The sequence below is a fragment of the Betta splendens genome, chromosome 19 (genome assembly GCF_900634795.4).
Source record: "Betta splendens chromosome 19, fBetSpl5.4, whole genome shotgun sequence".
NCBI classification, from domain to species: Eukaryota; Metazoa; Chordata; class Actinopteri; order Anabantiformes; family Osphronemidae; genus Betta; species Betta splendens.
The window spans coordinates 12,089,538-12,102,223 of record NC_040898.2 but is presented as its reverse complement, the minus strand read 5'-3'; the positions used below and the strand labels follow the sequence as shown (position 1 = coordinate 12,102,223).

General features: G+C 42.1%; 4 protein-coding genes across 8 annotated transcripts; all 4 read right to left on the bottom strand.

The window, feature by feature from the left end:
• Positions 1 to 28: 28 nt before the first annotated feature.
• Positions 29 to 3,767, bottom strand: sar1aa (secretion associated, Ras related GTPase 1Aa). Of its 3 annotated transcripts, none has more exons than XM_029133957.3 (7): positions 3,577 to 3,767; positions 3,096 to 3,168; positions 2,863 to 2,982; positions 2,534 to 2,599; positions 1,822 to 1,925; positions 1,589 to 1,720; positions 29 to 1,500 (listed from the first exon to the last, which is right to left on the bottom strand). In XM_029133957.3, exons 1-7 carry the CDS (start codon positions 3,751 to 3,753, stop codon positions 1,384 to 1,386), a joined length of 789 nt encoding a protein of 262 aa, XP_028989790.1. In that variant the 5' UTR covers positions 3,754 to 3,767; the 3' UTR covers positions 29 to 1,383. The 3 variants fall into 3 exon arrangements, with proteins under 3 accessions (XP_028989790.1, XP_028989792.1, XP_028989791.1); XM_029133959.3 differs by having other exon boundaries at positions 3,545 to 3,581; XM_029133958.3 differs by lacking the exon at positions 3,577 to 3,767 and adding an exon at positions 3,343 to 3,570.
• A 57-nt stretch (positions 3,768 to 3,824) lies between these two features.
• ppa1a (inorganic pyrophosphatase 1a) lies at positions 3,825 to 5,957 on the bottom strand. Its single transcript, XM_029133955.3, has 11 exons — positions 5,697 to 5,957; positions 5,537 to 5,601; positions 5,384 to 5,437; positions 5,168 to 5,287; positions 4,989 to 5,075; positions 4,785 to 4,911; positions 4,582 to 4,709; positions 4,411 to 4,496; positions 4,228 to 4,294; positions 4,100 to 4,139; positions 3,825 to 4,019 (listed from the first exon to the last, which is right to left on the bottom strand). The coding sequence occupies exons 1-11, from the start codon at positions 5,755 to 5,757 to the stop codon at positions 3,991 to 3,993; spliced, it is 864 nt and encodes a 287-aa protein (XP_028989788.1). The 5' UTR covers positions 5,758 to 5,957; the 3' UTR covers positions 3,825 to 3,990.
• A 315-nt stretch (positions 5,958 to 6,272) lies between these two features.
• lrrc20 (leucine rich repeat containing 20) lies at positions 6,273 to 8,982 on the bottom strand. 3 transcript variants are annotated; one of them, XM_041068638.2, is made up of 5 exons: positions 8,842 to 8,982; positions 7,446 to 7,534; positions 7,108 to 7,257; positions 6,826 to 6,993; positions 6,273 to 6,737 (listed from the first exon to the last, which is right to left on the bottom strand). In XM_041068638.2, exons 1-5 carry the CDS (start codon positions 8,874 to 8,876, stop codon positions 6,604 to 6,606), a joined length of 576 nt encoding a protein of 191 aa, XP_040924572.1. In that variant the 5' UTR covers positions 8,877 to 8,982; the 3' UTR covers positions 6,273 to 6,603. The 3 variants fall into 3 exon arrangements, with proteins under 3 accessions (XP_040924572.1, XP_028991302.1, XP_028991303.1); XM_029135469.3 differs by lacking the exon at positions 8,842 to 8,982 and adding an exon at positions 8,153 to 8,296; XM_029135470.3 differs by lacking the exon at positions 8,842 to 8,982 and adding an exon at positions 8,027 to 8,284.
• Positions 8,983 to 9,084: 102 nt separating this feature from the next.
• Positions 9,085 to 11,853, bottom strand: ndr2 (nodal-related 2). The gene is made up of 3 exons (XM_029134501.2): positions 11,550 to 11,853; positions 9,875 to 10,653; positions 9,085 to 9,786 (listed from the first exon to the last, which is right to left on the bottom strand). Exons 1-3 carry the CDS (start codon positions 11,812 to 11,814, stop codon positions 9,634 to 9,636), a joined length of 1,197 nt encoding a protein of 398 aa, XP_028990334.1. The 5' UTR covers positions 11,815 to 11,853; the 3' UTR covers positions 9,085 to 9,633.
• Positions 11,854 to 12,686: the final 833 nt, after the last annotated feature.

Here is a 12,686-nt window from a genome sequence, read left to right as displayed (position 1 = left end):
CACAAAGAGCAATGACCCGCTTGTTTTTATGTCTGGATGTTTATTCGGTTGAAACAAATTCAAGTTCTTTTCAGTCATAAATAGCGTATGGTGTCAGCAGTTTGCACACAAGTGCACACATCTACATCTGTATTATAAATAATTTACAGAAGGAACTTAGTAACTTGTGCAGAACACTGATCAAAGAAACAGCAGTTTGTTTACAATCTTCGTAAACACTCAGGACTTCCTGTATGAAATCTTTTTTCAAGTATAGCTTCATATCTCAGTCACAAACATCCGTGGATACATTAACAAACAGAATATTCTACGCCTTACCCAGGAAATACTGAAAACAGAAAAACACTTCTGTTCCTCATCGTTGTCCAGCTTGGAACAAGGTCATTGTAAAGTCTATGCTTGTTTACAAAAGCGCATATTAATGTTTGTCAGTGAACTCTCAGTCAGTGTTTTAAGACTTCACCTGTGTCGCACTCACACTTACTGGGTGCTTAATCAGTAAACCCGTTCATAACACATAAAGTATATTAACTATCCCTGTTTCAAATCATGCAGCTTCAAGCAGCTTTGTAAATAATGAACAGATTTATTTTGTATTTTCTTCAGCACTACTGTAGCTGATACCTACATTATCTCTAAAGATTCTAATTAATATTTCTTTGACAATCCATATTATTTACCATTCTACCGTACACTGTCTACTGCTACAGTACTTTTGGTTGTTCTACCTTATTGCTTCCTGGCACTTAAAGGCCAATGGCTTATTACCGCCTTCACGACATAATAAAACCCAGGGAGCCATGAAAAGTCATAAAAGTTGTGCATAAATCATTTTTGAACCTCCCTAAGTGAAAGATAATAAAGACTCTTTTAATCCACGTAACACAGCTTGAATTGGCTGCCTTCATCTCAGCATGTAACGTCTCCTATGTGGTAAACACATAAAGGTTATCGTGTAATTGCTGGAGAAAATATAAACAAGCTATTTCCCTTAAAAGACTGAAAGTGAGCAGCACATTGTTCACAGTGCACTAATCAGTGAGCTATTCAATTTGACTCAGATTCCGCCACCTTGCTTTAATGTGGGACGTGCTGAGTTCTTGCCCTTTGTGGAGCGACATGATGTTGTTTTGACTTGGTGCCTATCCCTATGTGCATATTCCTGCATATTTAACATACAAGTCTGGCTTAGAACTTAGAAGGCGGGACGTTAAGCCTTTCAAAACCTTTAAACCCTGAATAAATGTTATTAGATAAAAATAAGTTGGTACTGACATTGATATGAAGTCCAAATTTGGACTGATTGACACTGACTAAGAAGCAAAACATTTGTCATGCTTTGTGAATATGTGTCAGAATCCTTAGTGGTAAAGGTTCCATCGATCATTCGATGTACTGTGATAACCATCTGAAACCTTCCCCGTAGCCTTGTTTTTTCAACACACTGCACATAAAAATCTCCAGTGGCCTGACATTGAGTTCCGTCGAGGAGCCGTTGTTCTGTCAATAATCATAAAGAACAGATGAAGACAACTGTCAATAACACCCCCCCCCCACACACACACACATACACATATACAAGGCCTACCTTTCCAGTGAGTTGACCATCAAGAGCAAGTACTCCACTCAGTGCCCCTTCACTGATCGCCTCAGGACGGTCAATTTTATTACCCAGCACTAACACCGGTACATTGACTATAGTCTCATCTGCTAAAAGAGCCTGGAAACAGCAAAGCGCAATCATCACCAGTCCACAATCAACACATGACAATTAGTATCACACTGTGGATCCAAATTGTGACAGATGACAGCTAATCTTACATCGAGTTCAGTCTTGGATTCTGTGAGTCTGTCGTGATCTGCACAGTCCACAAGGAAGACAACTCCGTTCACTGCTGGCAGGTAGTTCTTCCATACTCTTCGAGCTTTCAACAAAGAAATAGAATGAGAATGAGTGAGTTGGTGCTCTTTGCAGCAATGTGTTGGGGAAAATTCACAGTGACCTCTTATTTAAAATACTGCAAAACTTATTTATCAAGATGTATTCATGTTGGAGTGAGGTACTATTTTCTCACATCGTTTACTTCTGCAAGGTCACAACTTCCAGATCCTGGCAGATTCTACAGTACATTTCCTGCTCAAAGTGTGTGCTGAGAGTTCTGTAAGGGTTACAGAGCCACCATGTGGCACCTATTAGAACTGTAACTATTTAAATGGCTTCGGTATTTAACAAGAACAGGGAAAATGATGGGGATTCAGTAATAGTGTGGCATTGTTTTAAGGTCTAGAGCCCTGCAATGTTTAGCATTAAATAAAAGAACGAATAGAGAGACAACATTCACTGGAAACTGTAGCAGGAACAAAGTTCATATGTAATGTTTATACACTATGTTGAACAATGAAATAGGTCCAGGAAGCTTCAGCTGAGAATTACAGTACGCATCCTGCTTTAAAGTAATATTTTAACAAACTTAGTTGCGTGAAAAAAGCTGAAGCTATTCTGTTATTAGTGCGTCGTGGCCAGAGAACTCACCCTGAACGTGTCCTCCCAGATCAAATGTAGTAAATGTCATTCCGCCGATCGTCAACTCCTCAGAAGCTACGACAGTAAGAACAAGGATTACAAGACACGCTCTGACCATGAGTATGTGCATAATAATGCTCACCACCAAACGAGCGACTTTTATTACATAAAAGAATCTCACAAGTGTGCAGGTTTACGGCACAATGAACAGGTTCCTACTTTATTATAATTTGCAGACCAACACAAACACTTATCAGCATCTGACGGATTGTGTTGAATGCTAAATTCCTACAATCACACAAGCTAAGGTTCTCATACCGCTGCTGTTTATCTCTTACTTGGATGTAATGTGGGCACATGTTGTCCGAGTCGGTCATCTTTCAGCATGTGCAGTAATGTTGTTTTTCCTGCATTATCCAAGCCCAGGAACACCAGCTTCCCCGTCTTCTTGTACAGACCTGAAGAAAGTATTTCACAAAGTGAAATTACATGACATTTTAGACGGAAGACTATTCCACATCCCTAATTTTAACATTCATAACACCATGAAGAGATTCATTTCTAGTCTTACCTAAGAATTGTAAAACACTACTAAAGCCCCTGTAGATCCAGTCAAATAGAAATGACATGATGATGGGTTTTGCCTGAAACAAGAGAGATGACAGATTTCTGTTATGTTTAATTCTATATAAAGAAGGTTGACACAATGCTCAAGTTGAAGGCTCAGACTCAGAGCCTCCTAAGGTCCGTTAGACTTAATCCACGTATGCGCTTTAGAAATGACATCACTGTTATTATCTCCGTGGAATCTGTTTTACCTCCTGCAAACGTTCTCCCGTGCGCTCCAGTCAGCTCTGCGCTCCCGGAGCTATTTAAAGGACGTGCAAAGTGCTAATTACCGTTAGCCTGTTAGCTAACTCCAAATCTCTGCTTCTTCCTAGAACGTGGCCCAGAAAGGTCAAGGCGCGTAAAACCGACACTCGCTGCCATTAACGTCCACACAACAATGTGACGTTGTACCGTTTTGTGAAGTTAGATTCTTCCTGACGTACCTGCGCCGAACGCGGCTGTGAGAAGTATAGCCGGTCTCCTTGGAAACGTCGGTCTTCTTCTTCGTGTATTCTAAACACGTTCTCGTTTTGTCTCATTAGCGCCCCCTGTTGAACGGTCGCACTCGACGCTATAAAGTAATAGATGTCCTTGAGGCGAGGTATCCCGTTAAAGTTCATCCTTTGTGGGTGAACTAATGTACAGATAATAATAATTTAATAGTGCGAATAAAATCAGTTCAGTCAAACAATCGGATTAAGTGTGGTTTATTACTGATATGCCAAGATTGCAATTCTGGGACCCTATGCAATAAATGAATAAATAAATCCCGCATTGACAGAACGAGAGAATGGAACTGAAGACACCAGAGAAAGAAAAATGCTGCAACTCCACATTCTTTTCAAGGCTTTGCTTTCTCACTCCTCATAGTAGAACCACTGGTCGACTAGAAAAGAGAACAAACAATACATGCATTATTTTTGTACTAACATCAAAGAGAAGCTTGCATAATTAATAGACACCTACCTGAACTTGGAATCGGATCTTCAGCTCCCAAAGCACACGTCTGCAGAATTATAGAAAATCACTGAATACACGCATTCGGAACACATTAAATGAGAGAAATCATATTTAAGATGGTAATATAAACTTACAGACTTAACCACATCCTCTGCAACCTCTGGGGTGCAGAAAGGACTATATGAGACAGTGGTGTTCATGCTGCTCAAAAAAGGGACAAAAAAGCAAACAGTCTCAGTTGTGAAGCGGCCCATTGGGAATACAGCCAAGATACAGCCCTGTCTATTTTTCAGTCTATTGGCTGAGCAGTTATTCACCAGCTTATCTCATTGGCATTCGTTTTCTTAGTGATCAGTGCCTTCCAAAACTCATGCGTGCTCCTCACTGTATTAATAGCAAAGTCCTGAAAAACAACAACAACACATGATCAAACTGAACAAATTGGTTCATGAAGTAATTTGCAACATTGCAAAAGGTGAAAGCTTTACCCTGTCTTTGAACTCGCCATTGAAAGCAAACTGATTCTCAGGTTTTCCATCTGGGACTTTGTATCGTCTGAACCAGTCGACAGTCGCCTCCAGGTATCCAGGCTTCAGCCGCCGAACATCGTCAATATCTGCAGCAAAAACAGACAAACAAGTCACGGTAAATGCAGCACAGCTCGTCTTGTTGTGGTGCATTCTATTCCTACTGTTAAAGCTGGCAGCTTCAGGGTCCTCAGTATTGATCACAATGACCTTCCAGTCAGTTTCACCCTCATCGATCAAAGCCAGGGTTCCCAGCACCTTCACTTTGATGACCTCTCCTCGAGAACACACCTAAGCACCAAACATGTAAAAAATCTGCAGACAGCTGGATTTATTCGTATTGTTTTTAACCTTGTTTATTCCTGCACCTTATTTCCAATGTCACATATATCGATAGGGTCATTGTCTCCACAGCATCCAGTGTCGCTGTCCTTGTGGTTGGGGTCCTCCCATGTCTGCCAACAGAAGAGGAAGGCATATGTCTTAGGAGAGGAGGAGAGAAATGTCCTGCTTTGATATTTTTGAATATCACCTGATACGGAATTACCTGCGGAATAGCTCCATAATTCCAGATGTAACCTTTGTGAGGAAACACATTAGCTACGTAACGAAGGTTCCCCTTTTTAACATCTTGTTTCAGTGGATTCAAAGGATCTTTGGTGGCAATCTGTCAAACATAAAACACATTTAAACCAAACTGTAGAAAACTGAAACATTAAAATATAATGTGGTCACGGAATTATTACTGCAATAACAAGTGTACCTCCATTTTTGCATTTGTCCATCTTGGAACCTCCACTATAGCATGAAATATATTCTACAGAAAGATAAGAAAACTGAAAACTGTTAAATGTGATATAATATACAATGTGTGAACTGTAATGGGAAAAACATTTTCTTGCAGGTGCAGACTCACCTGTGCTTTGTCTGCGTAGATCGGTATGTCATGAAAAGGGGAGATGTACTTCCCCTCTGGGTTTTCTGTACAACGACATGGTTAATACAGTTATTATGCAACATTTATGCTGCACACGATTCACAGACAAACTCTAGCTCGTTTCTAAAGCGACTCTTACTGAAGAACACTCTGTAGTCCTGGGTGTTGGGCCGGCCCCTCTCCTCGGTGGCGAAGCTCATGCTGCTTGTTCGATGGGTCTGTAGCTAATTCAAGAAAACGAGGCAGCAGCTGAGTGACAGACGCTGGCTGAGACAGTGGAGCGAGCATGCGCACTGCTGGACGAGGAGGAGACTTTCTGAGAACAATAATAAACACATAATCCACACACAGCCACTTCTCAGATGTCTTCTGCTGCTCCTCTGTGCGTCTTCAGACATAAACAGATGGAACTGGTTGGTCTTAGTTGTAAACCGATTAACAGGGCTGGATTAAGTGGCATACTCACGTCTACACTTTCACTTTAACTGACAACATATTTATAGCTTAACTTTTCTACTCTATCTTTTGAAACAACCTCACTAGTAAATTCCTTATGTAAACACCATTAGATTTACCACAAAGCAGCGTGAACAGTTCAATTTAAATGATGACTCAGAGTTTCTATTTAAAGAATTCCTGAAAAGCTTGTGCTGGTTGCCCAACACAATCTCCATAGCCCCAGAATGACGACACACAAGAAAAGGTGACACAGCTGCAGCATTGGTAAAGCTTAAACTTTATTGAAAACATTTTATAAAATAAGTTATTCAAAATGTGTCAACTTAGACAAAAATGGCGTCAAAGTATGTGTAAAGATGGACCGGTTTCAAGTTTGTTGGGCATCATATCTAATCATGGACTCAGGGTATGTTCATCAGCAGCACAGGAAAGAACTCAGTCAAGGAAGATGCAGTTTTAACACACCCTGTTATTTGTTTTCACTGTTTAGAGACTTCACGTGTGTTCAAGTATTAGACTCCCTTGGTGAATAAAGGCACTCAGCTTGCAGATTATATGTGATCAAACCTGCTGTGGTATTTTTAAAATCATTCTGATGTAAACAGAATGTCACATTTTTGTGGTGATTGCAGAGCAGAACGAGTGTTTGAGTCCAAAGGGTTTGACTTCAGATTGAGCCACTTCAGAGCTGGCATGGCTGACAACTTGTCCAGTGGGATTTCTGTGGGACAATACAAAGACAAAGTCTATGAAGCAAACAATACTTACAAACCGCTTTTAAACCTTTGCTTTTAATATGGTGCTGTTACCAGTGATGTTATTTCCTTCCAGGTTAATCCTCTCCAGTGTGGCTATTTCAGTAAGCTTATCAGGGAAGGCGGAGAAGCTGTTATTAGCCAGACTGATGCTGGTCAAATGCTGCATTTCACCCACAGAGTCTGGCAGTTTGGTGAGGACGTTGCCTTGCAGGTCCAGTTCTGCAAGGTATTTCAAGACATGTAAATGGAGAGGCTTGTCTGTCCTTCTGTCAGAGTGCGATGGCATTCTGTCAACATTTATTAGGTGAACAACTGTGGTGCATCATCCTTTACCTCTCAGCTGATTGAAGGTTGAGAAGAACTTGCTAGAAATCACCTTCATTTCATTATCAGCCAATGTGATGACAAAGATTTTGTCTGAGACACTTCTGAGGACCTTGAATGCACCATCAGGGAAAGAAATGAGCTTGCAGTTTGACAAGTCTGCAAAAAAAAAACTAATTAATGTACAGTGTTAATGTGCAACAGTTTTAATACAATGTCACCACCTGGTGGTAACATTTGAGATAGCATCGTGTCTAATGTTGAATCAGTGCCATTCAATAACATTCTCAAAAACTGTAAGAAGAGCCTGGGACTAAAGAGAATAACGTGAGGATGTGAAGTCTTACCCAAACTATCCTTCTCCTCTTCCACAGTTGAATTAATCCTTCGGGCCACATTTGCAACTGCCTCAGCCATTGCTCCTCTGTAATGGTTCCTATGGGAGGTCATACAACATTATACTAACACATACTGAGCAGCCCTGTTTTTTTTTAGTTTGGGTGAGATGCATTACAGCCAAATAATACTTACTGACAGTAATAACAAGGATAAATTACAATATCAATGCGATTCATGCAGTTGTTGCGTGAATCAGCAGTTGCATTCAATCAGTTAGTAACGTGTGTATGAATAAAATAAGAGCCTTCAATTAATTAAATTTAATTAAACAACCTATATCCTGACTTAATGTTTCTGCAAATGTTTAATGTTTCGCAGAGGAACAACATGCAAAAAAATACAAATTGAGAATGATTATTGCACATTATATTGACTGGTAAACTAATCAGATACAACTAATAACTAATTTACAGCCAGTACTTTTATTTTTTTAACATGCTCCAGAATAGAGTTCTAATAAGCGAAGCTATAGGACAATCAAACGCAGCAATTAGAGTTATTTCATTAAACCCCGGCAGAAGCCACTCACCCACACTAGAAGCTACTGCTACAGGGTTACAGAGCCAGGCAGCTGTCGGCTAACGTTAGCTACGGCAGCTCCGCCGCTGTCACGTCTGGTGAGTGTGTATTTTTAGCCGCGGGGAAGCTAATTCACCTGAACGCAGTGGTGTTCATTCTAAATTAAGACCATTTAACGACCACAAACACTAATGCAGCCTCTCGCTTCTCGCTGAACTAGCAGGAATTAGCATTCGGGCTACTGGCAATCATTAGCAGGAAATAGCGTAAGCAGTGGACTCGTGAGCGTCAGAGCTGCGCGTGCAAATTGCAAGTTAAACGTAAAGTAAAGAAATAAACTAGGAAAAATGCTTACGTTATAAAAAATGTAATGATTTTACATTAGTGTGTACTTGGGTAATTACTAAGTTACAGTAGTTAGTACGTAGTAATATAATTCATACATCTCATCTATGTATTTGTTACTTGGTATTTTGTAGCTATAGCCTAATTTTTGTATTTTAGCTCTGGTTGCAGAGTTGAAAATCTTTGTACAGTTTCAGCTGAGGTTAAATAATGTTTGTATTACTCATACATACATACATACATACATACATAATCATTTTTGAATATACTTTGAAAATATAATTTGTGATGAAACCAAACTACATTCCAGTTATTATTATTTTTATAATCGACAACATCCTAGATACAAATGCCTTGAAATATAAATTATATGACATAAAACAGAGACACTGAACTCATCAAGGAAGGTTACATGAACTGCTGCAGCTGTAACAAGCTTTGACATCAAAAATAATACAGGACATTAACCCTAATCCTTACCCTTGACTGCTGGAGCTGTGTTCCCAGTTTGACATCTAGCAAACGGTCAGTCAATGTATTTTCAAAGGATCTGAGTACAATACGTCACCATTGTGACGAGCAGCTGCGACTTTGCAGCGTTTGCTGGATACTCCTCCCCTGTGCAGGGCTTTATTTTAAAGTAGTGGCCATCGCCGCGGTTTGACAGGGACTCGCTGTGGATGACTAAAGCCGTGGGAAACTAGAAAAGTCCGCCTCGTTTTGCTTGCTGGTTCTTTTGTGTCACCCATACAGGTGAATGCGTCCCAGCAGATGCAGGCATGTGCGTTGTAGTGGTGTTTGTTGTGTTGATGTTGCTGTGTGATGCAGTAGTATGTACAAACTGTTGAAAATGTGCAGTTTGAAACACACTCCAGGTCAAAATTACATAAATAAGCCTTTTTATTATTTACAATAAATACACTATTTACACTAACACAACCAGTGCTGGAATAAACAACATACATTCATATTTGTATTGATGAAACTGTAACTTAAAAAGTTTATATCAGCTGGATTCACCTGAATACAACACAGTATGAATGAATCTTAGCAGATATTATAATAACAGTGTTTCAATCTCATGTTACAGATTCATGCTGCACCATCTTACACTGCACAGTGACTAAAATTAAAGAGCTTTTCTCCTTTTTTCTCTAAGTGTTTAGTTTTTCAGAAACCAAATAGTTTCTGCGTAACATTTTTGGACCGTTAATGCCACTCAGCGACTCAGGTCACGCTTGGCGGGCGAGCGTGTGTGGGTGGTTGCAGCTGTCACTGGCAGCCACACTCATCCACAATCATGTCTTCATGATGCCGGAGGAGCATTTCTCCGTTCTCAAAGTACAGCATGCTCAGCGGGCTCATTTTGATGGGCGCACAGCAGGGGGGCGCCACTCGGTCAGGGTGGTAATGCTTCAGTAAGCTCTGGAAAAAGCGGCAAAAACAAGTCAGAGGCTGGTTTCAGCAAGTGATTTGAAGGTTTCCTATTAAGTCAGTCGGATGCAACACTCACCTGCATGTAAGCATGATTGGTTGGATGCAGGGCTTCTCCCAGAGGACCGGGGCAGGACCCTTCACAGCGGTAGGCGTTGTATTTCTTAGGAAAGACGATCCAGGAGCCCCAGCCTATCAGATTGAAGTCTACATGCAGGTCCACTCTGCGACACAGAGACTTTTCAGTCGCGCTTCTGGTCGCCTGCAGACCCGCCGTTTGCTCCCTCTGGCCCCGTTTGCTCCGGCCCCTCTTCGGCCGCTGGGACCGTTTGATTTCAGCAGGGGACAAAAACTTGGATTGCTCAGCTGTATGGAGTAAGCTTGCTTTGGCCTTTGAGCTTTGGTCGGAGCCAGTGTGTGAAAAGATGACCAGCAAGGCCCGGTCGCCCGCGTCCCGCTCCCTCCTCGGGTCCTCGCGAGCCGGCCAATCAGGAAGCGGCAGGCCTCCCTTTGTCTTCCCCGCTCCGCCTCTCGCCGGCGCCCCCCTCTGCCGCCGCTTCGGCGCCGCTTCCCGTCGGAGCCAGCTCAGCAGGGGCCCGGTCACGTTGTACACCTTCCAGCCGTGCGACGACGCGACCAGCGCCGATTGGCCGAGCAGCCCCACCAGCCGCGCTTCCCGGCAGCCCCCGCCGACGGGGCACGGGCCGCCGTACTGGTGGTGGAGCTCCACGGAGGCGTCCGAGGCGTTGTGCGCCCGCGGAACCTTGATTCTCAGCTCGGCTGCCTGGATCTGTTTGTCCGCCAGGATGGCGTGGAGGTCAAAGGTCACAACCCAGCGCTGGTGCCTGTACCTCAAACCTGAAGTGGTGAAAGGAAAATCAAATGAGCTCAAATTTAGATTTGTCACTATCGTGAATAAAGTCCAAACTCTATCTGGTGTAGAAAGCGCAATAAGGGGCATAAATAAATAAGACTACATAGTGTTATTTATTTATGCCTTTGAGAGTTTGACTTAACAGGTAACAGGTGATAATGCGTTTTTTTCCATTAGACGTTTTAGGCATTTTATGCTTCAATAAAAAAAACAGATTACAGTGGTTCAATGCAAAGCTTTGGTTCGAATCATTCCCAGGGATTAATGAGAAACACTTAACTTTCCCATTGCTCGGTGCGCTGATCAGAGGCGCAAACCACCCTCGTTATAATCCACTCAATCCCCGAACCGAAACCAATCACTTAACACGTGTGCGTCCCCGGCTTCTGCATATCCTCGGTCAAACAAGCAGGTAATAACTCTCACACCTAGTAGCGATGTGAAATTGGATTCAGACGCGGGGACGACTCCTCTCCGCTGGCCGCTTGTGCCGCCGTCAAATCCCGAGCTCTAATCTAATCAAGCCAAGTGTGAAAAAGAACTAAGGGAAGTTGTTGATTTGTCCTAACAAGAGATTTGTATAGGGGGCGTCTGGCGGGGTATCTAATCAACATCAGCTATTTAAGCACAGGGAGGTTTGCTTTGAGACTTAGATAGAACACCGTCCCTTTCACACGCTGATCCCCGCGTGGGTATTCGCTCCCCGAGAGGGATGTGGATTGAAACCCTCTGAGGTCGTCTGGCACGCAGCGATGACAGGAAGGAAAAAACTAACATGGGATGTCTCAGACTTGGCTGAGGCCGCACAACTCGCTGTATGTGTCTTAAACGGGTGACGCGCAAATGACGTTTTTCTTAAAAGCAGTTAAGCAGGTCTTACTTTTAGCCATCACACTCTTCACGGTGTCCGCCTGCTTTGCGGCGGCCTGCTCCACAGCGTCCGAGGGCCTGGAGAAGTTGGACCTGAAGTTCCTGTAGAGCTGCACCATGTAGGTTGGCAGGTGATGCCCGGCCGACCGGTTGAAGAGAACGCGGTGATGCAGCCTCGCGCTCTGGTCGTCTTTGGGCCTCTGCACGACCTGCGCCACCAGCAGCGCCAGCAGAGACGCATGGAGAGCCGCACTCAGAGCTCCCAGTGAGCGCATGATCCGCGTCGCTTAATGACAAATTCCTCCACCGGCAGACTAGGGGTGTCTTATATATCCGCACCCACCCCCCGTTTCGTGTTTGACATGTAGCTGAGAACATTAAAGGGAATTGACATGCGTCCTCAACATGTGTTACCTGACAGCTCATCATCCATTCAGGTGCTAATGAGGCGCCTGGATGCGTGTTTACATGGAGCGCAACTTTGTGTTTGCGTCGTGTTCTTTGGGCTTCTGCAGCCTGACTCCCTATTCGTGCAGTAATTGTTCCAGCTGTTTGCCTACACTAATTGTTAGGCTTTTGCCTTAGTGTAATTTGTCCACTGAGGACCCTGTACAATAGACTACAGAGAAATAAATATGTGTTTATTAGACACAAACACATATAAAACATTTATTTAAAACAGACAGACCAGTCAGAGCACCTCCTGCTATGAGCTATTATTATTATTATAATAACATATTGTAGCACATTGATGCTGAGCCAATTATATATGTTTTATAATCATATATAAAGTAATAGAATAAAATATAAAATAGGATAGTCACATAGATACACAACTTCTCATTATTGAATAAAATTCCAAATAAATGCTTGATTTCTCTATAGGCCCATTTATCAGTGTCATATATTATATTATTTGTTGGCGAGAGTTATGTTGTTTTGAATTTTCATAGACTAATGTTTTCTCTACTTCACAAAAATAATGAAGCTTGAGCTTTAAGTGTTTCATATTTGCATAATAATATAAAATTTATCAATATACATCTTAATAATAATATAACATATTAGTCGATAGTAAATAATGCAACTTTATTGCATTAGTTCACATAGAAATAACAATGTGATAAAGCTCAGTTAGTCGTATTAT

Excerpts from the sequence above, each read along its gene's own strand:
- sar1aa (XM_029133957.3), bottom strand. The coding sequence starts at position 3,753 with ATGAACTTTAACGGGATACCTCGCCTCAAGGACATCTATTACTTTATA. Across the intron at positions 3,169-3,576 it reads CACAGCCGCGTTCGGCGCAG|GCAAAACCCATCATCATGTC; the intron begins GTACGTCAGGAA and ends CTCTTGTTTCAG. Across the intron at positions 1,926-2,533 it reads TCTGGGAGGACACGTTCAGG|CTCGAAGAGTATGGAAGAAC; the intron begins GTGAGTTCTCTG and ends CTTTGTTGAAAG.
- ndr2 (XM_029134501.2), bottom strand. The coding sequence starts at position 11,814 with ATGCGCTCACTGGGAGCTCTGAGTGCGGCTCTCCATGCGTCTCTGCTG. Across the intron at positions 10,654-11,549 it reads GAAGAGTGTGATGGCTAAAA|GTTTGAGGTACAGGCACCAG; the intron begins GTAAGACCTGCT and ends TCACCACTTCAG. Across the intron at positions 9,787-9,874 it reads CCAATCATGCTTACATGCAG|AGCTTACTGAAGCATTACCA; the intron begins GTGAGTGTTGCA and ends CGCTTTTTCCAG.
- ppa1a (XM_029133955.3), bottom strand. The coding sequence starts at position 5,757 with ATGAGCTTCGCCACCGAGGAGAGGGGCCGGCCCAACACCCAGGACTAC. Across the intron at positions 5,602-5,696 it reads GGACTACAGAGTGTTCTTCA|AAAACCCAGAGGGGAAGTAC; the intron begins GTAAGAGTCGCT and ends GTCGTTGTACAG. Across the intron at positions 4,912-4,988 it reads TATGTGACATTGGAAATAAG|GTGTGTTCTCGAGGAGAGGT; the intron begins GTGCAGGAATAA and ends TTTGGTGCTTAG.
- lrrc20 (XM_041068638.2), bottom strand. The coding sequence starts at position 8,876 with ATGTCAAACTGGGAACACAGCTCCAGCAGTCAAGG. Across the intron at positions 7,258-7,445 it reads AGAGGAGAAGGATAGTTTGG|ACTTGTCAAACTGCAAGCTC; the intron begins GTAAGACTTCAC and ends TTTTTTTTGCAG. Across the intron at positions 6,994-7,107 it reads AACCTTCAATCAGCTGAGAG|AACTGGACCTGCAAGGCAAC; the intron begins GTAAAGGATGAT and ends AATACCTTGCAG.